This window comes from Halichoeres trimaculatus, unplaced genomic scaffold (genome assembly GCF_033239565.1).
Source record: "Halichoeres trimaculatus isolate MK-OKI-2021-1 unplaced genomic scaffold, fHalTri1.1 fHalTri1_scaffold_22, whole genome shotgun sequence".
Classification (NCBI taxonomy): domain Eukaryota; kingdom Metazoa; phylum Chordata; class Actinopteri; order Labriformes; family Labridae; genus Halichoeres; species Halichoeres trimaculatus.
This window is the reverse complement of record NW_027437200.1, coordinates 4,749,633-4,775,228: the sequence shown is the minus strand read 5'-3', so window position 1 is coordinate 4,775,228 and position 25,596 is coordinate 4,749,633. Positions and strand designations below refer to the sequence as shown.

General features: G+C 42.8%; 2 protein-coding genes across 6 annotated transcripts in view; one reads left to right on the top strand and one right to left on the bottom strand.

Moving 5' to 3' along the window:
• The first annotated feature begins 3,365 nt into the window (after positions 1-3,365).
• Positions 3,366-19,923, top strand: mtmr1a (myotubularin related protein 1a). Of its 4 annotated transcripts, XM_074662263.1 has the most exons (19): positions 3,366-3,696; positions 4,626-4,731; positions 5,667-5,690; positions 8,298-8,363; positions 8,561-8,648; positions 8,757-8,851; positions 10,553-10,654; positions 10,788-10,886; positions 10,980-11,063; positions 11,213-11,362; positions 11,660-11,848; positions 11,995-12,180; positions 13,569-13,727; positions 13,821-13,868; positions 14,152-14,244; positions 14,338-14,451; positions 14,532-14,575; positions 14,655-14,787; positions 15,103-19,923. In XM_074662263.1, the coding sequence occupies exons 1-19, from the start codon at positions 3,596-3,598 to the stop codon at positions 15,262-15,264; spliced, it is 2,043 nt and encodes a 680-aa protein (XP_074518364.1). In that variant the 5' UTR covers positions 3,366-3,595; the 3' UTR covers positions 15,265-19,923. The 4 variants fall into 4 exon arrangements, with proteins under 4 accessions (XP_074518364.1, XP_074518366.1, XP_074518365.1 ...); XM_074662265.1 differs by lacking the exon at positions 5,667-5,690; XM_074662264.1 differs by lacking the exon at positions 5,667-5,690 and having other exon boundaries at positions 8,295-8,363.
• cd99l2 (CD99 molecule-like 2) overlaps positions 19,896-25,596 on the bottom strand; it is a 14,988-nt gene continuing 9,287 nt past the window's right edge. For both annotated transcript variants that reach the window (XM_074662269.1, XM_074662270.1), the window contains one exon: positions 19,896-25,454. In XM_074662269.1, coding sequence (XP_074518370.1) covers positions 25,393-25,454 — 62 coding nt within the window. In that variant the 3' untranslated portion in view covers positions 19,896-25,392. The remainder of the gene's footprint in view (positions 25,455-25,596) is intronic.

The following is a 25,596-nucleotide window of genomic DNA, read 5'->3' as shown; positions in this document are numbered from 1 at the left end:
GTCTGTGTCCCCCTGAGACCCTCAGGTGATCTGAGACCCTCAGGTGATCTGAGACCACCTGAGTCCCCTAAACCTCTAAAGCAGCATTTCAGCGGCTCAAACTTCTTTGATTACTGTATCCTTTTTTCAAAAACACTCTAAAGATCCCGTTCTTCAGCTGGTCCACATCGGGCTCTTAAGTCCAGCCTGGGCCTCCGAATAAATACTAGACTGATCCTGAAACCTGTACCACCTCAGCTCAAACGTCTTCAACGATTAGACTCAAACAGGGTAGAAGAACCTGAAGTCTTCAGGCCAACCACAGACTGACCCCTGCTCCAGCCTCAGTGGTTCTGTCCTACTGCAGGTTTTCATTTGTACCAAAAAGTCCAAATCCCCTTGTGGTACTGTCCTGAGTCTCTTATCCAACTCCTGAAATCTGGATCCTTCTGACAAAGACTCCAGGAGAACATTGGAAGAGTTCTGTTGCCTTGTAGAGTTTAGATTCTGGTTCCAGAAGTTGAATCTGTCCCATGATGAGTCCTCAGTAAACCAGGAGGACCTGGGGGACCTGAGGGTCTGTTTCGATAGATCCAAGTCCTCTCCCTGAGCCGGGGTTGAATTCTGGGTTCAAAGGTCTTCTGTTGACCTTTATCATCCCTGATCATGAGAAACTACTGTGAGCTCAGCATCAGATCGTGAGCTCTGACTGAATGGTTCTCACCAGGAGAGAAGGACTTGGACTAAACCTCTGGACCCTTTGATACTCAAGCATCTCCCCCCTGTCCCTCCACAGAGTCCTTGACCTCCCTCAAAGGCTTCTTTCCTGCTGAGAGACCTCTGAGTGAAGACCGCTCAGAGAGTCTCAGACCTCCTCTCTGGTTTTAGTGCGTTGGGTCCAGCAGGGCGTCGGCATGTCTGAACGAGGTGCAATAAGTCCTTCAGTGCGTCAGGTCTTGTCCACATCTGTGCCTTGATTCTTGTTAGACTCTCCTCCAAGTCCCCAGGGACGTCCTCGGAGAGACGTCTCCTGTCTGTCTTGAGTCCTGTTTGAAATCCGGTTCTCCTTGGCTTGTTTCAGATGTGAGGGTCTGTGTGTGGTGGAGGATGAGGTCTGGTAGACTGAAGGTGTCCTGTAAGGTCTAAGGGACTTTTTTTTGGAATTGCTCCTCTGAACTCTGAACTCTGGGGAAGTTTGAAGCTCTCTGCAGGTTTTCTGTCTGATGGTCTGTGGTGGTCTCTGTAGTGTGAACTCTGTGATGTGGACTCACGTGGGGGTCAAGTGTTGGACTGAGGCAGAGTTCTGGGTCTAGATGAAGGGAAGGTTGTTGTAAGTAGGGACAGGGGAGGAAGGGTGTTCTGGTTTCTGTGTGTTCAGGAGGTTCTCTGGGCGTTGAAACATCTGGATGGTGGATCGTGATGGTCAGTGATGTGTTTGGACTCAGGTTCAGGTCTTGAGAGAGATCTTTGAAAGAAAACAGTGAGGATTTGACCTTTTAGGACCTACTGGCTCTGGTTTTTGCCTCCTGGTTCCTGTTTCTTTAAGGGCTACCTGTTGGTGAGCAGTGACGTACAATCAACATCTAACCTCTAACGCCCAGAGAGCCCGAGGACTTCATGTTCAGCATGACTCATTTGTACCAAAGATCAGTCCCACGTGTTTCAGGATGTCTGGACCCTCAGCTGACAGGACGCTGTGGTCCAGGTTTTAGAGAGGAGCTGGTTCGTTCTGCCTTCAGTCTGACCTCAAACAGGACAGGTTTCAGGTGGAGGTGATCTGACAGGTTTTACAAACAGACTCTGTGGACGTCACAGCGTGAAATCTGGTTTAGGAAGGTTCAGTGATGAAAGGACGGAAGAGGAGCGAGGGTTATGGTTAGCCACACAGACCGTGGTCATGGTCTGGGCTGTGGTCGGCGTGTTTTTAGGGAAAAACAGATGAAATCTATTTTTTTTATTTTGTACTCTGTATAAGAACCATGATGTAATTACCTCAATCAAAACCTATTTTACTGCCTAAAGTTCTATTGTTGTAAGATACAATTATTTTATGTAGTGTACAATCGGACACTTTTATAAAGGAAGTAATGTCGGCTCAGAAGTCGTTGGTATAAATTGTGGATTTCTGCTCCTTTGGTTTCATGTGTTTCTCTTTTATTTTGGCGGGCATTCTTCTGGAGGAAGTTTGGATGAGAAGTTCTCTGTCCCTGTTGGACTCTTTCTTTTACGCAGAGGTTCTCCTGGTTTTGGGGTTTTGTGTAATAATCTCGCCTGCTTTTATAAATACACATAAAATGTGTGTCAGGATGTTGGAGGGAAGGAGAGCTCAGAGACATTTCAAATATATTTCTTTAATCATGTTATCTCCTCTCCACGCTCTGTTGGACGGCTCCTGTTCTGTAAATATTACTGATTAAATTAATTTAAGGATTTCTGACTCCCTGCCTCTTCTCTTTATTTATCAGGGGTTCATAAGCTCTCCTTTAAGTTCACACACACAGATCATTAATCCTGAACACAGGATGTACGATGACACACGTCGGTCTGATGGGTAAGTTTCCAGCCCCGGAAGGATCCCTCCTTTTCAGGTAGGTATGTAATCCAGGATTCAGCAGCTAACCCTGTTTGAAACAGAATCCTGAGTCCCCATGTGATGTGGTCTTTGCATGCATTCACAGTCCGATCCACGGACGGAGGATGCTTGATGTGATGAAGACTTTCACATAAAGAAGATGAGGGAGAGCTGAGCTTTAAATCCATCTCTTCATGCCTGAGAATATAAATGTATAATGTAAAACAGATTACACATCAAACTAAAATAGATCACACAAAACAAACATGGATGGATATGATGAACGGTCAGGTTAATAAGCTGCGTTCGGTCTCAAATGTTGCAAATTTCTCAGTTTCTGCAGAGTTCCCGTTAAGATGGAAAAAAAAAGTCATAAAATCAACTGGAGCGAGAGGGAGAGCTCCACTTTCCAAACAGGCCTGCAGAGGGCGCTGTAGGTGAAGGCTGAATATAAAAAACTGTTTTCTACTCCTTGAGCCAGGTTGATATCATATATGTCCTTAATAATAAATGCAACCGTGATGATGTGATGCTGCCCTGCACATAAGGAACATCAATGCACTGATCCATTATTATCTGTGTCACTCACTGATTGGTCCAAACTCCATCACTGGCTTCAGGTCTGTCCCTCTGTAACTTGACTGTTTCCAAACACCTGTCTCACACCTGTGTGTGACACTGGAAGACTAAGAGACCTGGTCAATCTGAAGACCTCAGAGACATAAGAGGGATGCTGCCTCCTCCTCTTCCTCCTTCTCCTCTCCATCCTCTGGCAAACAGGCGGAGCCCCGGAGGAGGAGGAGGAGGAGGAGGAGGAGGAGGAGGAGGAGGAGGAGGAGGAGGAAGCACAAACAGCAGAGTGACAGTCGGGGAGGAAACCACAGAGTCACATCCTGTAAACAGGTTTCAGAGACAGAGATAGTCTGAGATGAACAGAAACCAGACCTTGGGGCTAAAGCTGGTCTAACTGAATCCCTCACACCCACGGAGACCCCCTCCCTCCTCGGTGAGTGACCCGGACAGTGAATCTCCTCCCCCGGGCTGATGGAGAAGCAGGGCTCCGGAGCTCCGGATGGAGCGGGGCCGAACAGAAAGCCGTGGGGCTCGCCGACCTCCGGACCAGCAGCCGGAGAAACCCCAGAGAGGTGAGCTGGACTCGGTTTTAGCCAGCTACCGGAATATGGAGGAATCACCAGCTTTATAATATCGACAATTACAGCTTTCTCTAATTTGCGGCGATGTTTAATACGATTCATAATCAAAACACAGAAGTTTCCGATTCATATAAATCACATCTTTTATTCGGCTTACAATTTCTTCATTAACCAGAGGAGTATTTAGAGATATGTCCACTTTTCTGTGAGAATCCGCTGTGTTTACTGCGACCAGAGGCTGAAATATATGGACAGGTTTATGACCGGGGTTTGGTTTGATCCATGGCAGCTGAAGGTGTGTAAGCTAATGGCGTTAGCCAAAAGCCAAACCACTATTATACTGTTTAAGACCATAGAGAATGATAATTAAGTTAAGTATAAAAGCTACCGTACAGAAAGCTAACAGTTAGCATTAGCTCAGAGACATAGGTTAGCTTGTTTTGGGTGGAGCTCTAGCAGGAGATGCTAATGCTAGCAGATGTTCACAGATGTTGAAGCACAGAGCTTTAAATTATAAGGACTGCAAAAACACAGTGATAAACAGCAGATATTTATCAAATACTCGTCAAATAACTGGTTGAATTAATATAAATCATTTCCAACCATTAAAAAAATGGTTGTGATTAGTTTATTGTTTTTTATATTAAAGGGAGTTAGCCTTGGTCTGATGGTGCCAACAGTTACAACATGAAGATGTTATGGTCATGCTCGTTCAGCTGAAACCTTCACTCATCGGGTTTTATAGAGACACTCTACAAATTATGCTTCAATCATCTCCTATTTTAACTAATAATAATAAGTTGAGTGTGTGTGTGTGTGTGTGTGTGTGTGTGTGTGTGTGTGTGTGTGTGTGTGTGTGGGTGTGTGTGTGTGTGTGTGTGTGTGTGTGTGTGTGTGTGTGTGTGTGTGTGTGTGTTCAGTCCTTCAGGTTCTCATGTTGAGTGGTGCAAACAGCTGATCGCGGCCACCATCTCCAGTCAGATCTCTGGACCCATCACACCTGAACACATCAACAGGGAGCACAAGGTAATACACACACACGCATACACACACACACACACACACACACACACACACACACACACACACACACACACACACACACACACACACCGCTTTTGCTTTTTGTGTGAGGGTGGGAGGAAACAGGACTGGGAGCATATCCAAGCATATGTGTATGCATGTGCTGTTTTGGCGCATGTTTCCAGAGCCGTAGCTGTGTGTGTGTGCCTGTGTGTGTTTTTCATTATCCGTTTCTGTAAACAAGCAGCTGTGTTTTGTGCTTGTGTGTGTCAGCTGCAGCAAACTTCGACCAAACCCAGGATGATCAACTCAGTTTATTATCAATTATCTAAGACAGAAAGCAAAGGGTTAAGCTACAGCCACAGTGAATAAATTCAAGAGCAGAGTGTGTAAATCTTAAAAACATTAAGTCATTTTTTATCACATGAAAGTGAGACAGTTTACATGAATTTCTTGAAGTTCAGGAATGCTGCATGTTGTATTGATAGCTTCCAACCGGAGACACCAGGGAGAGCTGTGGTTCAATGTGCGTATAGTCAGAGCTGCTGTTGGGGGACAGGTGTGTGCTGGTGTTGGTCTAACAGCTGGTTGTGACTTTACGTTTGAGTTTAATGTCTTTATGTTTCATATCCTTCACACTACTGTCTGTCTGTAGACTCAGCGTCATCCCCGGCTGGTTCCTTCAGCTAACTTCCTGCTAATGTAGAAACAGAAAAAGGAGCAGCTGATGTTTGTATCACTTTTTGTGTTTTGGTGTGTCTGTCTGCAGCTGCTTCAGTCTGCTCACACACATACACACACTTACACACACACAGTTCCTTCATGGGGCTGGCTGTGGAAATAGATTAAACACACAGAGTGAAAGAAAAAAGACCTCAGTATGATCCCTGGTGTGTTTTTACAATGCTTTATTGGTGGTGTGTGTGTGTTTACTGCAGGTGTCCAAGAGGCTGACCCTCAGGGTAAGAGTCTCAGCTTCATCTGATCCTTTCTGCTCACAGAGACACAGATTAGAGAGTCTCTGAGTCTGCTGAGAGTTAGGGAAGAGTTTCGATCAGGTCCAGAGTCAGAGATGTTGTGAGTTAGAGCTCAGAGTGAGGAGATGTGTGTGTTTGAGTCTCTGTGACTGTTTCATGTAGACAGGATGTGAGAGTGTGTGTGAAACTCAGTTTGAGGTTAAAGCTTCTGCACTTCCTGCATCAGCCTCTCTCTCTTTCTTTCTCTTTGATGTGACCATCTTTAACTCCAACCCTCTGACACAGAGGATACAGAGTGTGTTTAGATATCCTTTATGAGCTCTTTCTGTATCCAGTCAAACTTTCCCTCTCGCTCTGAAGGACAGACCTCTGATTCCACTTGTAAGGTTCAATCTGGTATAAAAGGCTCATTTAGAGTGAGCTGCTTCCTTCACACACTGTGAACACTAAACCGTTATAAAACACACACACACCTGTGCACACAGTGTTACTATGTTTACCTAGAAGATGGGGCTCACAGGAGGAAGTGACTGCCTAACAGCAAAGCATGCTGGGATATTTTTAAAACATTGTTATCCTTTGACGTGAGTAAATAATGTGCAGATCTGAATGATCAGAGACTCCTCAATGGTCAGTGGCGTGTTTAGTGGTTTGGGGGCCTAAGGCAAACCCAGTCAATGGGGCCCTCCATGTCCTCGTAACTCATCTTCCTCAGAGCTAGACTGGCCTTCCCTGGGTCCACTGTCTCTTTCCCAGAATCAAGGCATGAGACAGTGATAATCTTGTACATGGTAACTTAACACAACTAAATGCATTTCCTCAAGTTCTGTACTTTAGTTTGATTTTGAAAAAAGTGAATTCATAATTTAGTCCACTTTGTCCTGGATTTGAAATCTTTTATGGTCCATTGACAGCTTATTTGTCCTACAGTGGGGAATTTACAGAGTAACAGTAACAAACAAGAAAGTATGAAGTGAAAAACATTACAATAGGTAAATATTAAAAATATATATATATATTTAGTAATAAAAAATATGTAAATATCAAGCACAACATAAAACTGGAAAAAAATCTACTGAAAAAGGTGACATTTACAGTTACCATACTTTTTGTTACTATTATTTTAAAGTAAATGTTTTTTATTTGACCCCCTGTCCAGTGAGTTATGTATCCAAAAAAGAGATTTTGTACAATAATGTTTATCACCAACTCAAAAAGTTTGATTTTGAGAAAATGATCCTGTTTCCTGGGCTAGATAAAGTCCTTAAAATCCTAAAAGTCTTATATGTTTATCTCAGATCTCAGAGCAACATTGTTTTTATTTCTGACTTGGTTGAAAATAAGAAAAAAAATGGGGAAAAAAGTGTTTTTACCACTTTATTCCTGAATCAAATTTTCAGATGTGTTGTAACATGGAATAGCCCATTGAATAAGAATGGAGGGGGAGTACCCAAAACCATCATTAAAGATTAAGCCTTTTGATGTATTTTGAAGCATGTGAAGTAAGATTTAGAAAAAAGAAGTGCTTTCAATTGAAGAGAACTTCATAAATCAGTTTTCAAGAGATGCTTTGGGGGCCCCTGGGAGTCTTGGGGCCCCAGGCAACTGCTTGTGTTTGCCTAATTGTAGCTACGCCCCTGTCAATGGTAGACAACTGGTGACCAGCAGGGGGCGGTGGAGTCCTAGCGCTGTGCGGCTCAGTAAACCTGCAGGTCTGACCTCCTTACAGCACACACTCTAGCAGTGTCCTAAGAGGGGGTCTGCAGCCTTTGGAGGACCTGGCTTTTGAAGCCTGTGTAGACCACAAAAATCCAAATTGAACTGAGACGGTCTGGTCTACGGAGCCCTACATTTAAAACAGGATGATTTTGATATTAATTTTTATATTTTACTTTTTTATTGTAATTTTATTGATTAAGTATAGAACCACAATGTACATGTAAGACTTAAGCAACGATGTGCATTTTTAACATTTGAACAAGTGCCAGGGGGGCATCAAATAAAAGAAAAAAAAATAAAATGCAAGCTGTTATAATTTTTTTTAGAGTACTGAATTCATTCAATGTATTGTTTTAATTCTTTGTGAAAAAAAAAAAAAATAAAATCCATCAACTTTTTTTTCCAGAGAAGTTGCATTAATGAATATAGAATTTTTCCATAATGAGAAGATTTATAAAGAAGCAGTGTTTTTACTCAGTTTATTACTTAGAAAGAGCCAGAACAACACATTTATACACAATAAAACAAAGTGTTTAGAAAAAAATCAAATAGTTGTTGCCAGAAATCCTTCACAACTGGATAGAACAGTTTCTGCACTTGAACTGTGTCCATCATCTTCAGCATTCACACGCAATGAATCTTGGGATATGTGAAGCCAAGAGCCTTCGACGCAGCGCTGTGACGTTATCAGTCTTCAGATTCAGTCTTTGTAGGCTGCAGCCGCTGAATTGGGATGCAGCTTCTGGCTCTGACTCCTACAGGAAGAAACATTTCTGTTTCCTGTCTAAAGTCTCTGTTTGATCTCTGCTCTATCTTCTTCCTCCTCCTCTTCCTCCTCTCCATTGTCCTCCTCCGCTGTTGCCCCTGCAGCAGGACTCTCTGGATGAGGGCCTTTCTTACCATGACGACAGTGACTCTGAGCATCCTGCCAGCGCTTCGGCAAGTTTCCCTCCGTCTGCTTTACTCTTCCTCTTCCTGCTCCTCCTCTTCCTCTTCCTGCTCCTCGTTGTTGTTTTTAAAGTGTAGACATATAAAACTAGCTCTTTCTCAGCACCTGTTGATTAGCTGAGCGGTATTATGAGTGCAGGTGTATGCTGGGAGTTGTAGTTCCTCTAACTAGTCTGTGTCCTGTGCAGAGTCTTCCTGCTCTGAGGTATGGAGCTCAGGTGAAAATGTTCCAGAGTCAGATCCCTCTGCTGCCTGGAGAGACCATCCAGACCACAGGTGAGCCCCTCTCACCTGTCCCTAACCCTTCATTTAATCTCAGTGTGACCTTTCTGCTCATCTGTCTGCTGTGTTTGTGCTCTGTGTTTGTGCTCTGTGTTTGTGCAGTGAAGGACGTGATGTACATCTGTCCGTTCAGCGGGCTGGTTAACGGGAGTCTGACCATCACAGACTACAAGCTCTACTTCAGCAGCACAGAGCGGGTACGCAGCCTCTCATCTGGTTTTTAAAGGACTCTTTAAAGTCCCTGTCAGGCATTTATCAGAGATCACAGTCTCACTTTTCTTTTTAATTTCCTTTTTATTGAAAAGCTGTGTCATTATATCACTTTTCAATGCATCTCAGATACAAACTCTCCTGTTTCTTTTTTTGTAACAAAACAACATGGATTTGATTAGGGATGCAGGATATATTAGTGGTAATATTGGTATCGGCGGATGTTGGTCATTTTTTTTTACCATATCAGTATCGGCCGATGTTTAAAAATGGGCCGATAGTTACTCATAAGCTGCCAGCAATTTTCAGAGCACCTTGAACGATCTTTCAACACACAAATAATCTTGTTTTCTATGACTATGAAAACACCAAAACTACCTAAGAAGAGTGGACTCTCTTCTTTTATGTCTATCTTCCTGTTTTTGTAAAAAAAAAAAAAGAAGAAGAAATATACGAAATATACTTTTTTGATCGCATTCATCTCAGGTGCTCCATCCTTTGATCCCCTTCAAAGGATGTAGCGCGCTGTGCCACTCTTTCTCTCTGAACTAGCTCGACACATCATCAGGATGTGATGTTTTTTCTTTCTTTTACCAGTATTGATATTGGTAAATATTGGTTATTGGCCATAACAGCAATGTGAATATTGGATATCGTTATAGGCCAAAATTTTCATATCTGTGCATCCCTAGATTAGATAATATAACATTAGGATAATTTACATAGTAATAAAATTTTGATAAATGTTTGTAAAATTTTAAATGAGAATTTGTGTTTGTGAAACTTTTTGTAAATGACTCGATAAGCAAAACAAAACAAACAGAACCAAAAGAAACTATAACATTTTTTTCTTGTGAATTTAGAAATCTGTCATATGCTTCCACTAGACCTTTTGTAAATTATCTTTTTAGTAAACTTCTCTGATAAATCTCTGAAAAGAAGGCTCAAGGTACATAAATAAGAAAATACATAAATACAGATATATAAATAAGAATAATAAAATAAAGAAATAATACTTATAGTAATAAAATAATAGTAATAAATAAAAAATGAAAATAAATATTAATTAACAAGAAAACTAATACATGAATGTATTTCTTTAGACGGATCTTTTTTTAAATAAAAAACAGAAAAAAAAAACAATTCCCAAAGTACTGTCCAAATGGTGATAACAATGATTAATCACAATAACACTACATTAACAATAAACCATAGAATAACAACATTAGTGACACTCACAATTTAAGACAATCTCACTTTTATATCTTCACTTGTTCATAAACCACAAGAATAAGGAAGATTATCAGCACCAAAACCAGTTATTTCTGGATGCCAAACAGTTGCTCTTTGTAACTGCAAATAAATAAATCACCTCGTTGCTTTGCATCCTGGGTAAAATTGTCTGGAACAAATGAAGAAAGGAGAGTTAGGAATAAAATCTGATTTCCCAAAAAAAACACATGCCTTGGGAAGAGTCAAGTCTTTACAACACTGGGTGATGGTGCTCATGGGAATTGTAGTCTTTATTGTAGAAAAATACTACCAGCTCTGACCACAGGGGGCACTGTAATCAACACCAGAGAGCCCTCACAGAAACATGTGAGACCGACTGTGTGACTTTGTTTGTGTGTTTGTGTGTGTGTGTGTGTATGTGTGTATGTGTGTGTGTGTGTGTGTGTGTGTTTTAGGAGTTTGTCCTGGATGTTAATCTTGGTGTGATCAGCAGACAGGAAACCATCAGCGTCCCAAACCAGGGACAGAACTACAAGGGTCTGGAGCTCGTCTGCAAGGTAACACACACACACACACACACACACACACACACACACACACACACACACACACACTCTGCCTCTCTTTGCTGTATGAGTAATGACCCTGTGTCTTGATGTTGATGTGTGTGTGTGTGTGTGTGTGTGTCAGGACATGAGGAGTCCCAGGTTTGCGTATCAGCTGGAGGAGAATCACCCTGACGTGTTGGAGCTGCTGTCCAAACACGCCTTTCCCCTCTCTCATCAGTTGGTCAGTGTGTGTCGGTTTCAGTCTGTTCAAGTGTTCCTTTACTCTCTAAGTATCAGCCAACACATCTTCCTCCTCCTCCTCCTCCTCTTCTAGCCTCTGTTCGCCTTCCTCTACAAAGAACAGTTTCCTGTTGACGGCTGGAAGGTTTACGACCCTGCAGCAGAGTACAGACGACAGGTGAACACACACCTCTGACAGAGAACATACTCCCTAAAACATGATAACGTGACATTGTTGTCATCCTGTGGTGTGTGTGTGTGTGTGTGTGTGTGTGTGTGTGTGTGTGTGTGTGTGTGTGTGTGTGTGTGTGTGTGTGTGTGTTTCAGGGTCTGCCCAATGAGAGCTGGACCATCAGCAGACTGAACAGCAGCTACGAGCTGTGTGACACCTACCCCTCCGTCATCATCATCCCCACCAACATCAGCGATGAGGACGTCAGGAGGGTGGCCAGCTTCAGAGCCAAGCACAGGATCCCAGTCAGTCTGAGACACACACACTCACACACACACTCACACTGCCTCTTTCTGTCCATTTGGGTCCGATGGTCTCTGATTGAGTCCTGATAAGGAAGTCTGGTGTCTCTGCAGTTTGTTCAGACTGACAGGTCATTGAATGATCCTAAAACCAGAGTCCACTCTGAGAAACTCTGAGAGAAACCAGATCAGTCTGCCCTGGTCTGAGCTTCTTAGAAACAGAATCTACAGAATCCCTCTGACTGTCTTTGGGAATGTGTCTCACCTGCTTGTCCTGGTCCGGTTCTTGTTCCCCGACAGGTCTTGTCCTGGATCCACCCGGAGACTCAGGCCACCATCATACGCTGCGGCCAGCCGCTAGTCGGCCCGTCAGATCGCCGCTGCAAAGAGGATGAACGCTTCCTGCAGATCATCATGGACGCCAACGCTCAGTCGCACAAGCTCAGCATCTTTGACGCCAGACAGAGCAGCGTGGCTATCACCAACAAGGTAACGGTCTGATCTGGATTGGTGGTGTCATGATGAGCAGAAACACAGACACTGAAGATCTCTAAAGGTGTAAGACTCACAGTTTCCTGGTTCTCTCCTTGCCCCTCCCCCTCCTCCTTCTTAAACTCCTCCCCCTCATGTTGCAGGCGAAGGACGGCGGTTTTGAGAGCGAGAGTTTCTACCCGAACGTAGAGCTGAACTTTCTGGAGATTCCAAACATCCACGTGATCCGAGAGTCTCTGAGGAAGGTGAAGGACGTGGTTTACCCAACCATCGATGAGGCGCACTGGCACTCAAACATTGACCAGACGCACTGGCTGGAGTACATACGGGTAAGACCTGCCCCTGTCTGTAGACCACCAGGTGTATGGAAAATTTAGAAATCTTTACTTAATTTTTAGAAATCTTTGCTCAAGATTAAGAAACCTTTGCTAGAGATTTAAAAATCTTGACTAAATATTTGGAAATCTTGAGCAAATATTGAGAAATCTTTGCTTAAGACTTATAAATTTTGACTAGGGATGCACCAGTTTAGCTTTTCTGGTCCCGATACTGATACCAATACCTGGGCTTTGGGTACAAACAGATACCAATCCTGATTAAATAACAAGCTGCATGCTCTACTGTGGGATAAGACTGGTAATGTTTTGAGTAAAAGACAAAAATGTGTACATATGGAATAACTGAAGTCAACATTTATTTAAACTAAAAGTGTTTAAATGTTTAACAGCAGTTTGGTTAAAAAATGCTTCAGATTTTGCAGAAAAGACCATTTGATTGTAAAATTTTGAACCTTGTAGAATTAATCATAGTTTAACCTTAGTGTCAAGTTTGGACCGATCCTTTCCCACTGATACCTGGTCCAGCCTTGAAGGGATGGATCGGCGCAGATACCAGGATTGGATCTGTTCGCAGAGGATGGTTATAGCGGCTCAGCATTGTGAACCAAAATTTTAAAAATAATGATTATTAAGCACTGGTCAAAGAAGAAAAAAAGATCAACCAAGACTCCATGCTCTCATCTTGCAGCTACCTGACAGCAACAACCAGAATCAGCTCCGGGTGCAAGCTATTTATTAAACACACCCACAAAAACAATCTTTCAACTAGCTGATCATAACAAAACAATAGTAGGTTTTCCCATAATAAACACAAAACATAAATAACCAACAACACCCATTCAACACTTGATCTCACATTATTACATTAAATCAAACATATATTTTTCCTAGTCTTTTCCAAACATAAAGTTAGCAAATTTGTTTAACTTATATTTTGTTGCAGGCTTGATCATCTAATCAGCAACCATCCTCTGCTAACAGAGGTGCATCCCCAATCCTGACTAAATGGAAATCTTGTGCAAATTTTCTAAATATTTGCTCAAGATTAAGACAATTTTGCTAAAACTTTAAAAAATCTTAACTGAATATTTAGAAATCTTAGAAAGATATTTAGAATTTAAACTAAATGTTTAGAAATCTTGAAAATATTTAAAATCAGGACATTCATCTATAACATCTACATATAACATTGAGCATGAATAAATGTATAAAACATTCAACATTTATGTATACAATTTGTCAAATATATTCCACAAATATTTTTCTAAATCTGCATTAAAAAGTCATGTTGTAGAGCTAAATGTGGAGAAATGTTGTTATTTGTAGTGTGTGTAACTTTCATAAAGGTGAACTTCCTGTCTGTGACTTCCTGTCTTCAGCTGCTGTTAGCCGGAGCTGTTAAGGTGGCTGATAAACTGGAGTCGGGGAAAACATCTGTGGTGGTTCACTGCAGCGACGGCTGGGACAGGACGGCTCAGCTCACCTCTCTGAGCATGCTCATGCTTGACAGTTACTACCGCACGCTGCGAGGCTTCCAGGTGAGACACACCTTCATCCTCACCTCTGGGTCTCTGTAACTGCACCTTCAACCTGCTCTGTGTCTGTTTTTCTGTCTGTGTTTCTGTCTGTAGGTGCTGATCGAGAAGGAGTGGATCAGTTTTGGACACAAATTTGCTGCTGTAAGAAAAACAAGTGAACTGACTGGATCTTTTTTCAACCTTCTAACATCTGAACCTTCACAGACTCTTGTAACCCCTTACAGATTAACTATCATATCAAACATCAGATCAATGTCAGACTGTTGATTTTTCTCTACGTCAGAGTTTCAGAGTGACAGACACACTTAGAGAAAACCCGTCTGAGATCTGAAGTCAGAGAAAAAATGTTTCAATTCCCCCTGTTACATCCAACCAAGGGTGGCGCTGTGGAGCCTACAACACTTTCTGCTTCTCTCTCCCTCAGCGCGTGGGTCACGGTGACGAGAACCACGCTAACTCCGAGCGCTCTCCGCTTTTCGTGCAGTTCATGGACTGTGTGTGGCAGATGACCCGACAGGTAGCCCCGCCCCCCTGCCCCACCCGTCCAATGCTGGTTGGTTTAAAGTGTGTTACCTGTCTGTGATGCTCTCCTGTGCTCCTCTGACTCCAGTTCCCAGCAGCCTTTGAGTTCAATGAGCTGTTCCTGATCACGGTGCTGGATCACCTGTACAGCTGTCTGTTCGGAACATTCCTCTACAACAGCGAGCAGGAGAGAGCCGCAAAGGTACGTGCTATTGTGCTGCGGGGGGGGGGGCAGATCTAAGATCTAAATCCTCTTCATCATCTTCTTCCTCTTCTGTGCAGGATGTCCAGACCCAAACGGTGTCCCTTTGGTCCTACATCAACAGGTGAGTCATGTTTACCCTGCTGTGAGTGATGGAGAGAGTCCAGACCAATCAGAGAGCTGTTCTTATGCTCCTCCCACAGTCAACCTGAGGACTTCACTAACCCCTTTTATGTGGACTACCAAAACCACGTCCTGTACCCCCTGGTGTCCTCCAGACATCTGGAGCTGTGGAGCAGCTACTACGCCCGCTGGAACCCCCGCATGAGACCACAGGTGAGGAGGACAGGCCCTCAGGTTCTGCGAGGTTCCCTCGGTTTATACTTACAGCGCCATCCTGTGGCAGCTCAGATCATTCTCCTCGAACCGGTTCAGACTTTTCTTCTGTACCCTAAATCAAAACTCAACCCGTCTGAGGCCCCAATAAAAACTGGATTATAAGATGGTCTCTGAGGGGGTACACACTTCTACCTGTGTTATATATGAGTGTGTGTGTGTGTGTGTGTGTGTGTGTGTGTGTGTGTGTGTGTGTGTGTGTGTGTGTGTGTGTGTGTGTGTGTGTGTGTGTGTGTGTGTGTGTGTGTGTTCCAGGTGCCAATCCATCAGAGTTTGAAGGAGATGCTGATCCTCAGAGCAGAGCTGCAGAGGAGGGTGGAGGAGCTGCAGAGAGAGACCACCTCACACTCCCTGTCCTCCTCCTCCGACCACTCCCCGACACACACCACAGGGACCGCCCTACACACTGCTGTCTGACACACAGGGGTTTAAACCTGCTCCCCCTGCTGTCCAGCAGGGGGCAGTCCAATTTTGAAGCAGCTTTATTCCTCCAGTGAACAGCTTCCTGTTTACGTCTCACTCTCCCTCCAAATGAGCTCCCTCAACTTCCTGTGTGACATCACGGAGGCCGCACCCACCACTCCTCTCGCTTTGTGATGTCACCCAGGTGATGTTTACTTCAAGATGGAGACCTTTAATCATTTACATTACCATGTAAAGTGTGTGTTTAGGTTTAATCCGTGTCCAAAACTAACAGCTTGCCTCCACCTGTGACAGTGTCAGGTGATGTTAAGGTAAAGTGATGTTTCATGAATAGGTCACAGGTCAGGGTGGTCCTGACCCCTCTGATGTTTACAGTTTGTCTCCATGTATGGATTTTATTCTGAAAGTCTGATCACTGTTTCCTCTTCTCTTGTGAGCTGTTTCCAGTCTTGTGACCTTACCTGTGTTTATCAGCTCACCTGTCCCGTGGCTCATCTCTAGGCCTCACTGTGTTTGTCTCAGGTTATTTACGGGCCTGCAGGGATCTGTAGTTTTTAAAGGATCTGCACTGACAGCATGTTCCTCCCTCTGTGTTAGATACTGAACTTTAAATTGTAAAAACAGAATCTGACAAAGGAGAAAAACAAGTCCACAATTTTTCTGATACACCCCACTTTACTGCACATTTCCTCCCCCTATAGACAGGTGTTTTCACCCCACACCTGCACACACACACACTCTTTCTCTCTCTCTGTCCTCACTCTGTGTTTTATCTGTGATTTACAATCTCTGTGTGTGTGTGTGATGAAGGATGAAACTTTGAAAATCAAACACCTAATCAGTGCAATATCTGAGATTAATAATCTGATATTCAGAAAATTCCACACATTTCTGTCAGACAAGAAGAATCGTCTACAGAAAATGCCTCTCTGACCTTTAAAACACAAGTCTGAGTGAACGTCAGATTAAGTTTCTGCTTAATCTGTAATCTGTGATTATAACCTGAGAATGAGTTTGATCAGTGATTGAGAGTCATGAAGAAAACAGAGAGTTGTTGTTTGGTGACAGACTTTGTTTCCTGAGGTAATGAAGAAAAAGCAATAATTTACTGTTTGATAATCTGATGGAAAATCCCAATTTCATGTTTTCACAGATTAACGCCCAAATCCAAACCTCTCTTTGTCTGAAGCGACCTTGTCAGTGTTTACTTTTAGATTTCTTTTTAGCAAGGTGTCACTGTCACTGTGTACAAAGCTGACTGAAGGTGTGTTTGGTCCTTACCTGTTCATCAGGTGTTTCCTTTCCCTGACTCTGATTGGTCCCTGAGGGTTTCCACCTGTCTCTGAATCTTTAATCCCAGACCGTCCTAACAGCATTCCTTTAAAGTGTTTAATTTATCTCTAATCTCTTTGTGCTTCACAGCCGTCCTGTTCATTCAAAACTTTGAAGTGCTTTAAATGTGTCTGAACAATCGACTAATCCAGATTATCTATGAAATATAAAAAATGTTTGTTTACGAGGGATAACATATTTTTGGTCCTTTCAAAGTTCATGAACATATTTAATGTAATTAAAGACAGATGATACAAAGACTAATCGCAGTGCTAGTCATGCTGATCAATCCTCTGGTGACCAGGAACCAGGGCCTGTGTTCACAAAGCATCCTGAGGCTTAAAGTGGCTCTTAGTGACGCCATTCTTAGAAAAAATCTCAAAATTTCTTAGATTCCAAGATTTTACTTAGAATTTTCCCCCAGTAAGATAAAAGTTATTCAAAAAGCATCTCGAGCCTTTAGAGAAGGCTGTCGGACTTTCCTAACACGCTAAACACAGTTTCTACCTCCTGATACAGCTGTTTATCTGCTGATCCACCACTAAACAGTCCGGTGAGCGGATGAAACTCTATAACATCCATACTGTTATTAATATGAAAGAAACTGAAGTTATACCCTAAGTGGTAAGCCAAAAAAACAGTTTAGGAAAGACTTCACTTCGTGCTGTAATCTCCGCTCTTGCTTGGGATTGCAGCACGTACCAGTGCGTATCACACTCACCTGTATGGCAAGCCCTTTTAACATTTAACAGCTAGACTGGATATGTAATTCAGATATCAACAATTCAATTCTTCCTAGTCAAATTATTCCTATCCACAATTGTAATTTCAGATATCCACAACTTAATTCCTCCTAGGACAAACCGCACCCCTTTCCCCATTCTTGTGTGTGGGGTTTCTCATTACAGATATCTTAAATTCAACTATGGATAGCCACCATGTGAGATGTGGATATCTGCAACTAAATTATGACTATCCATAAATCTAGTGGCAGATATCTACAATTTCATTCTGACTAGTCACAATTCCAAATCAAGATATCTTCAACCCCCTTCCATTAAAGGTATCAGCCTCACAGATTTTTGGATTAAATTAGTGTAATTATTAGTTATATTAGTTGGAGCCTAAATTAGTTATAATAGCATTTATAGATATCTTTAATTACATTTTGACTAGTCAAAATGCTGTTATAGATATCTTGAACTGGAATTATGCCTAGTCAGAATGAAATTGTAGATATCTGCAACTAGATCTATGGATAGTCATAATTTAGTTGCAGATATCTATAATGAAGTTACAGATATCTTTAAATTAATTTATGTTAGAGATATCTTAAATTGGAGATATCCTAAACTTTTATTTTGACTAGTCAAAATGTAATCACAGATATCTTGAAACAGAGTTTCGACTAGGCGAATTGATGTAGCAGATATCTGTAATGATGACAAAAGTTATGACAGGTATAGGAGGAGGGGCTTGCTGCAGTGAATGTAGCTCTTGTTCCCCACAAAGTCCCTGATTATAAATTCATTCTATTTCATGGCATTTTCTAAATATCTTGTCGATGACCGCAATCGCCACTTCTTCTGCTAAGAAAACTGTTAAAAAGATTTTTCCTCTTCTCTCCTCAAGTTTATTTGGGTCAGTATCCAATGGGAAGCCTCGCATGTCCAGCGTCATGAACACATTTCTGACAGTCAAAATCACATTGAAGATATCTTTAACTGTAATTCTGGATAGTCAGAACTGAATTAGAGATATCTGCAAGTGACATTTAGGATGTGTGACGAGGTGAAGGGCAGCTTTCAGGGAGTCATTGCATATATCTGTAACTCAGATTTGGCCAGTGGAAACTGAGTTACAGATATCTCTAACTGTCATTGTGACTAGTCAAAACTGAATTATAGATATATCCAACTGTATTTTTGACTAGTCAAATTGAATTTTGAATAGTCTTATTAATGTTGCTGATATCTATAATGTTAATTCCGAAGAGTCAAATGTAGCTATTAAATGTTAAGAGGGCTTGCCATACACGTGCAATGTGCGTGCGAGGAGCGGGAACGACACATTGATTTGTTGGCCGATGTGCTCGGCCTCTTCCCTTCTGCCGTGATCTCAAGAGCCAAGTTCACTCGTAACACTCTTTTATCCTCCTCCATGAGCCTAGCCAACAGCAAGCTCTCTGTCTTGTTCTTTTTTATCCATGTCGTTCATTGTTTTGGTCGTTCTAACAAACCAAACTGCAATTTTAACGGATGCCAGCAATCACAGGAAGTGCTGACCGCTGAGTCTTTGCACCATTAAATTCAAACACATTGAGTACTAACATGACCAGCATGGACAGTAAACGGATCAATAAGCAAATCAATGTAATCAGTGTGTGAATAAGGTATGTTCAAACGTTTTGAAGCTGTGTCACAGTTAATTTGATACAGCTGAGTTTCATCAGCATGATACAGAATTAACGTCACAGTTAAACATTATTAGGATTATTAGGAGAACTGAGCAGTTTTTCCACTCATCTTTTCCTCTTTCTGTACCAACCAATTACAGCTTTCAGGAGACTGCATCACAACTAGCAACAGGGTTAATCACACCTCTTCACTAAGATCAAAGTTTCTGTCTCCTCTTTGCTCAGAGTTGCTCTCAGAAGCTTCCTGAATCACTCGTAATCTCAGACTCCCTGCTAGGAGTTTTTAGGCTTAGCTAGGAGCTCTCTGAGAGGACTCTGAGAAGCTTTGTGCATACGGGCTCAGGACTTCAAGAATAATCTGGTCGGCGTAAATGTTGCATCAGGTGAGATCAGTCTTTGATTAAATCCTGATTAAAGCTGCAGTGTGTGTTCACACTGCCGGGATCAGGACAAAGATCTGGATTATCCTGATCCCGGCAGAAGCTGGATCAAAACCAGATTCCTGGACATGAGAGGAAACTTTTTCACTGGTCTAACAAAGCATGTCGCTGATATCCAGACTGGATCTCTGCAGCAACAGATTAATCCCACTTCAGACTAAAATGAACTGGATTATCATTTTAATCCAGAATAAGTTTGATAACATGTTTTTTACAGTGTAATTATAACTTCTTCTGTTTAAGTCTTGTCTGTGTGTGTGTTTCACTGTGATGTAATGATTACAGAGAGCTCACCTCCTATCCACCTGTGATCATGTGACCCTGTGAGCATGTGCCCTGTCTTTAAGGTGTGTAACGATGGAAAGAAAGAGATCCTGTGTTGAGCCGTTTCCTTCCTGTAAATAAACCGTAGAGGCGAGCAGCACAGAGTGGGCATGTTGTCTTTTGAAGGATTTTATTGGTTCATATTAGTAACAGGTATTAGTAAGACGTCAGAGTACAGAAAGCAGATTCACGATCATCAACACCTCCAGCAGAGAAAACTGTCCAACATTCAGTTGTCAGGAAGAGTGTAAACACAGAACTGAGAGAAAGCATGCATCAAAGAGTGTGTGAGGGCACCATACTGAGGGGAAGCAGGGTGTGTGTGTGTGTCAGTGTATGTGTCAGTGTGTATGTGTGTGTGTGTGAATGTGTGTGTGTGTGTGTGTGTGTGTGTGTGTGTGTGTGTGTGAGCAGCCTGCAGAGATGCACCTCATGCAGTGTCACCAAGGAGCATCATGGGAACACAGGTTGAGGTCTCAGGGTTCAGGCTGGCTTTGCACCTCACAGTGACAGGAAGTTCAAACGGGACACAAGCCAGGTCATGTGACCGCCGGGTCATGTGACTACATCCACGCTGTCCAATATCAAGCAAGAGGAACCACACGCAATCTGTACGGAGGGTGCCTTCATCCACAAGCTAACATGCTAACAGGAAGTGACTGTGGGTCAGAGCAGATTCAAAGGAGCATCAATTCTACAGAAGTGCATTCTGGGTAATATGGGATAATGCTGGTGTAACTAGCAGTATGACACCCAATGAGTGTTCTGTAGAAGTGTTTCCAAGAAGTCACAGCGCCTACTAGTGGCCTGGGGCACACACTGCAGGGTTACTGAAAGTTTGTGCTCGCTCAGATGGTTTTAATAACTCCATCAGAAGAAGAACCAACTTTTATTTTCCCCTCGAAGAAGAAACTTTAAAAAGAGCTGAACCAGTCCAAGCTGAAGTTTAAAAACTTATCTCAACTAATTTAATCCAAAAATCTGTGGGGCTGAATCTGAACCATCTGATTGGCTCCTCTTTCGAACAGATTTCTATGTGCCATTTTTTAGGTCAGCTAATCACAAAGCTTTAATCTATTAGGCGGCGTATCCAAAGACCATCACTGCAGAACAGCCAAGATAGTGTTTTCTGCTGTCTTAACTAGCCACCTAGCCTAGCAGCTAAATGCTGCATCTCAGCTTGGAGACAGCGAGCAGACACAGTCTGATCTGTGACAGCCTCAAAAACCCACCTGGTGGATCAGAGGCACCTCACCAGTCTGTCAGAACCAGGACCTTTGTCCTGTTAGCTGTAACCCTGTTCGCATCAATCCTGTTAGCATGCTTAGTTGAATTCCACTCTTCCAGACCTCAGTGGATCCTCACCCTCGCTCTGAGACACCTTCAAACCGCCACGACCACGGCTAAAGGCATAGACCATCACCATCTTAGGATCCAGCTTCTTAAACCCTCACTCAACATGCCGTCAGTCTACAGGTAAGGAAACACCCAGACTCACCTGGACTCACCTGTCCAGTTCAGTGTAGGCTGTTTAACCTGGACTCATAGTCTTAGAGCAGCAGTCTAAATCACAGAGCGTGTCTGTAAGAGCTCTGAACAGGTCACCAGCTCTATGTCATCAGGTAAAACATCCTCCTCCTCGTTCTCCTTAATCATCTGGTCATCTAATCCATCAATCATCCAACCGTCATCTGCCAATAATCTTTCTGTCAATCATGTGACCATCAGGTATTTTTCTGTCAATCATGTGATGGTCAGCGTGGCGAACATTCATCTCTAAGGCCTGATTCTCGGTTTCTTCAAACAGTCCAATAAAAGGCAAACTCAGCGATCAGTGTCTTTGGTGAGTTTGTGTTTTTGCTACAGATTTGGTACATTCATCACCAGAAGGTTTGTTCTGTGTTTGATCAGAGGTCAGCAGGGGGGGGGGTGCTCAGGTGCAGCAACAGGTGCCACAGGAACCTGTGGACATCCTGTGGGACGGTGTTGGACTAAGGCAAAGAGAGGAGCACCTTCGAAAACAGCTGACAGGTGAGAGGAACCTTAAGGTCACTCCTCCACTTAGTGTCCCTCGGAGTCCTCTTAGTCTCCATCAAGACTCAGAGGATCAGAGGAAGCTTTTCCAAGGCAACAAAGAGACCAGAGGAAGTTTTCAAGTAGACTGTGCAGCTCACACACACGCACACACACACACACACACAAACACACCCCTCAGTATCTGCCAAAACACCGACAACAAGACAGTTTCAACCCACTCAGACCATGAGTCCAGAACCCTTCACGCCTTCACACGTCTGTCAGAGAGATCGATTAAAGAAACCTCAGAGGAAACACAGAGTCAATGCCAAAGGCTGAGGACCGAGGCCAGACAGAGGAGGTTCAGGGGCAGACAGCGCCCCCCGCTGGTTAGAAAGGTTAATATTCATTTTTCACCTTAGTGATTAAAATCCTCTCTTACAATGTTGATCTCCTGTGTTCCCAGAGTTCTTGTTGATCCCTAAAGTCTAAAATATCATAACTTACTTTTTGATAGTTGAAGCTTATGAATCTTTATAAAAAGTTTGATTAAAATACAAGAAATGACTATTCAGTGGGAGAAACATCTCATACAAGGCGCGAATTTAACTCTCACACTCTGATTCTCTGACAGCAGGGAAGACGTGACGGATTCAGACTCCAACCAGCAACCAGCTCACTCCAGAAGAAGCTCACCTATCTACAAAAGGTTCAGCAAAGTTTAGCAAAAGTCAAGTCAGGTACAAAGTGTAAAAAGAGCGCGTGAAGAGTGTAAACACACACACGCACACACACACAGAGTAGAGAGTAATACTGAGCGATCTGACGCTCTGCTAATAGAACAAACACTGAACTGCTCACAACGATATTTACAACCATCATCTCCTCGTTCACCACATCCTAAAGCTAACGGCGGCGGCTAACGTCATCTACACGGCTAAAGCACACGGCTACTTCTGAAAAAAAAAAATTCAACTTGGACCCAAAACATCCTCCATCCATACACCCCCAAACCAGCAGGAACTAAACCCAGACCCCTCTTCAGGATTGCACAAATATCCAAATTAAAAGTTTAAAGTGCCAGTTTCTGATTCAAATGTTCCTCATCAGGAGCTTCAGACAGGTAAAGGTGTCCCGTGGAGCTCAGACACCACTAAGCATTTAGCATTCCTGCTAACCGTTACATGCTATTCCACTGACTGATTGTAATAGGCACTAACAACATCAGCCAGGACAAGAGGACGGTTATCAAAGGCGAAATAACTTCAAAATTGCACCCTCTGAAAAAAACTTTGCAGTGCGGAGGATTTCTTCAGCCACAACAAAACTAGCTTTCACTGCCGCGTCGTTTTTGGTTGTGGCTTTCTTGACACACATACTGCTGTGATTGCATTTTGCATTTTAAATCTTGCACTTTTTGTTGTTTTCATTGAAGGCTGACTTTGGCGTACTTGGTGTCAAAATATTAAAGTAGATTGTACTCTATGACAGCTGCCACAGCCTCATAACACAAAAGATGTACAAGTTTTTCTCCTTGAAGCACAAACATATTTTCGCCTTCCCATCTTTCTTGAAGCAGCCATCACTCTGCATCAACTTTTCTCTTCTTGGAAATTCTGGTATCATTTTTTAATTTAGCAATTCCACTTGTTTGGAAAATGGCACTGATGTGAAAACACTGCATCCTAGTGGCGGGATGCCGTCACTTCATGGGTAACATAATTGGTAGGTATTATGGGAAACATAGTTTATGTCTAATATAGGACAATCTGGCCACATTTAGGCCTTCAGTTTGACACATGGCTCTTTAGAGATTGACCCACTTTTGGAGCCAGCCTCTTGTGGACAGTCTGGGAACTGCAGCTCTTGGCTCCACAGGATAACTTTACATGTCTGTCGTCATTAATTTGTGCTTTACATTTGGTTTACATGTTTTCATGTTTTGGTCTCTGACATCAGTTTAAGGTTTCTCTTCCCGCAGGACGACTCAGTCCTGAAAATATCAAACAGCTACGATAAAGAGCGGGTCAAAGGTCATCTGTACACACAGGAAACTCAACGCTATCACATCAAAGCAAACAGGATTAAGATTAGCTTGTAAGTATCTTTAAGTCACATTTCACACACCTTCTGTCTTCACATGAGCCTCTGAACGTCTGAAGAGAGATGATCTTCAAATTTTCTGATCAGATTTTGGAGTGAATTGAAAGAAAAGTGCATTTGAAGTTTCTATTCAAAGAGAAACTGGTCAGCTGGTTACAGTTACGCTACATGGATTGTTGATTCTTTGATTTTAAACTCACAGATCTGAATTAATCTCTTTTAGATTGCTCAGTTTGATCTTTTACTATGTTTCTTTTTCTTCTTTTTGAACCCGTCAGTGTTTTCCAGACGCTGGTTCAGTCAGACGATCGTCTTCCTCAGACGTGCTCTTGAAAGGCGAGCAGGAAAAACAGAATCTACTCTACGCTTAATATTATTTACACTATAAAAAGTCACAGGTTGGAAGGAGACACCTTCTGTTTGTTCACTGCAAAAAGATCAAACTGCAATAAGGCAACTTTGTACATTAAGATAAGAGGACGACAGGCTACAGGTGTAAACAACAGATACAGGTTATCTCACCTGTACGATGGACTGTCACACCTGTCGGAGCCTGTTTCAGCTCTAACATGTGGTCAAAATTTAACCTCCTCCACCAATCAGAAAGCCTCCTCTACCTCTCACTATGCTCCTTAAATAACTCCATCATCCAGACGCATCTTCATCACAGAGACGGCGCTCTGCCCTCAGATTAACACAATAATCCCACAAAGAGGGTCATAATCTGAGCGCTGACTCTCTAAACTCACAGAAGGACACAGGTTCAATCAGGATCAGCCGCTCACACTCTGGAACCAACACAGGGTCAAACAGAGCCTCTTCTTCTTCTCTTCATATCTGAGCATTAACAAAGCAGCGTTTGGGGCTAATCTCAGATTAAGAAAGGGTAAATAATCTCCTCTGTCAGAGTCAGATATGAGATATTGCTGAAGAAACAAAAACACACACCTTTCATCCAAACAAAAGAGACAAAGAAGAGAGGGTGAGTCTCTTAATCTCATCGCCATCCTGTAATCTAGCCTATAAAAGAGAGCTAATCCAGACTACAGACTATAGATTAACACCCTCTCTACCCCCCTCTCTCTCACAGGGTTAATCAGCTTCATTAAACCTCTCTCTCTCTCCCCCTCTCTCTCTCTCTGGGAGCTAAATGCTACATGAACGGCTGACACTCGTCGGGCTCTGTCAGCGACTTCAAACAGGAAACAATAAATAACTATTTACACCAACGTTTGGCAAGAGACGGGCCGCCATGTTTACAGCTGTTCACATTCAGGACTACAAATCCCATCATTCCCTGCAGCACAAAGCTGCAGGGACAGACATGCAACAGACAGACAGTCTGTGCTGCAGCATGGCTGTTTGCGTGTGTGTGTACGTGTGTGTATGTGAGTGTGTGTGTGTGTGTGTGTGTGTGCAGGGAGGGGAAGGTGAGGGTGTTAGGGATAGAGTGTGTGTAAGTGTGTGTGTGTGTGTTTCTTGATGTGTGTGTTACACGGGGTTCTCCTCAGTGGGAGGTTCAGCGTTGGCCGGCTCCAGGAGCGTCTGCTGAACTGAGGACACACAATCACAGACACACACATGTTGATTTTATCTTATTATCACGCTAGTCTGTTTGAAATGAATCATGAAATAAAATGTAGCTTAAAGAAAGAACGGTGTTATGAAGTCATATCTCAGGTGTGTGCGTGCGTG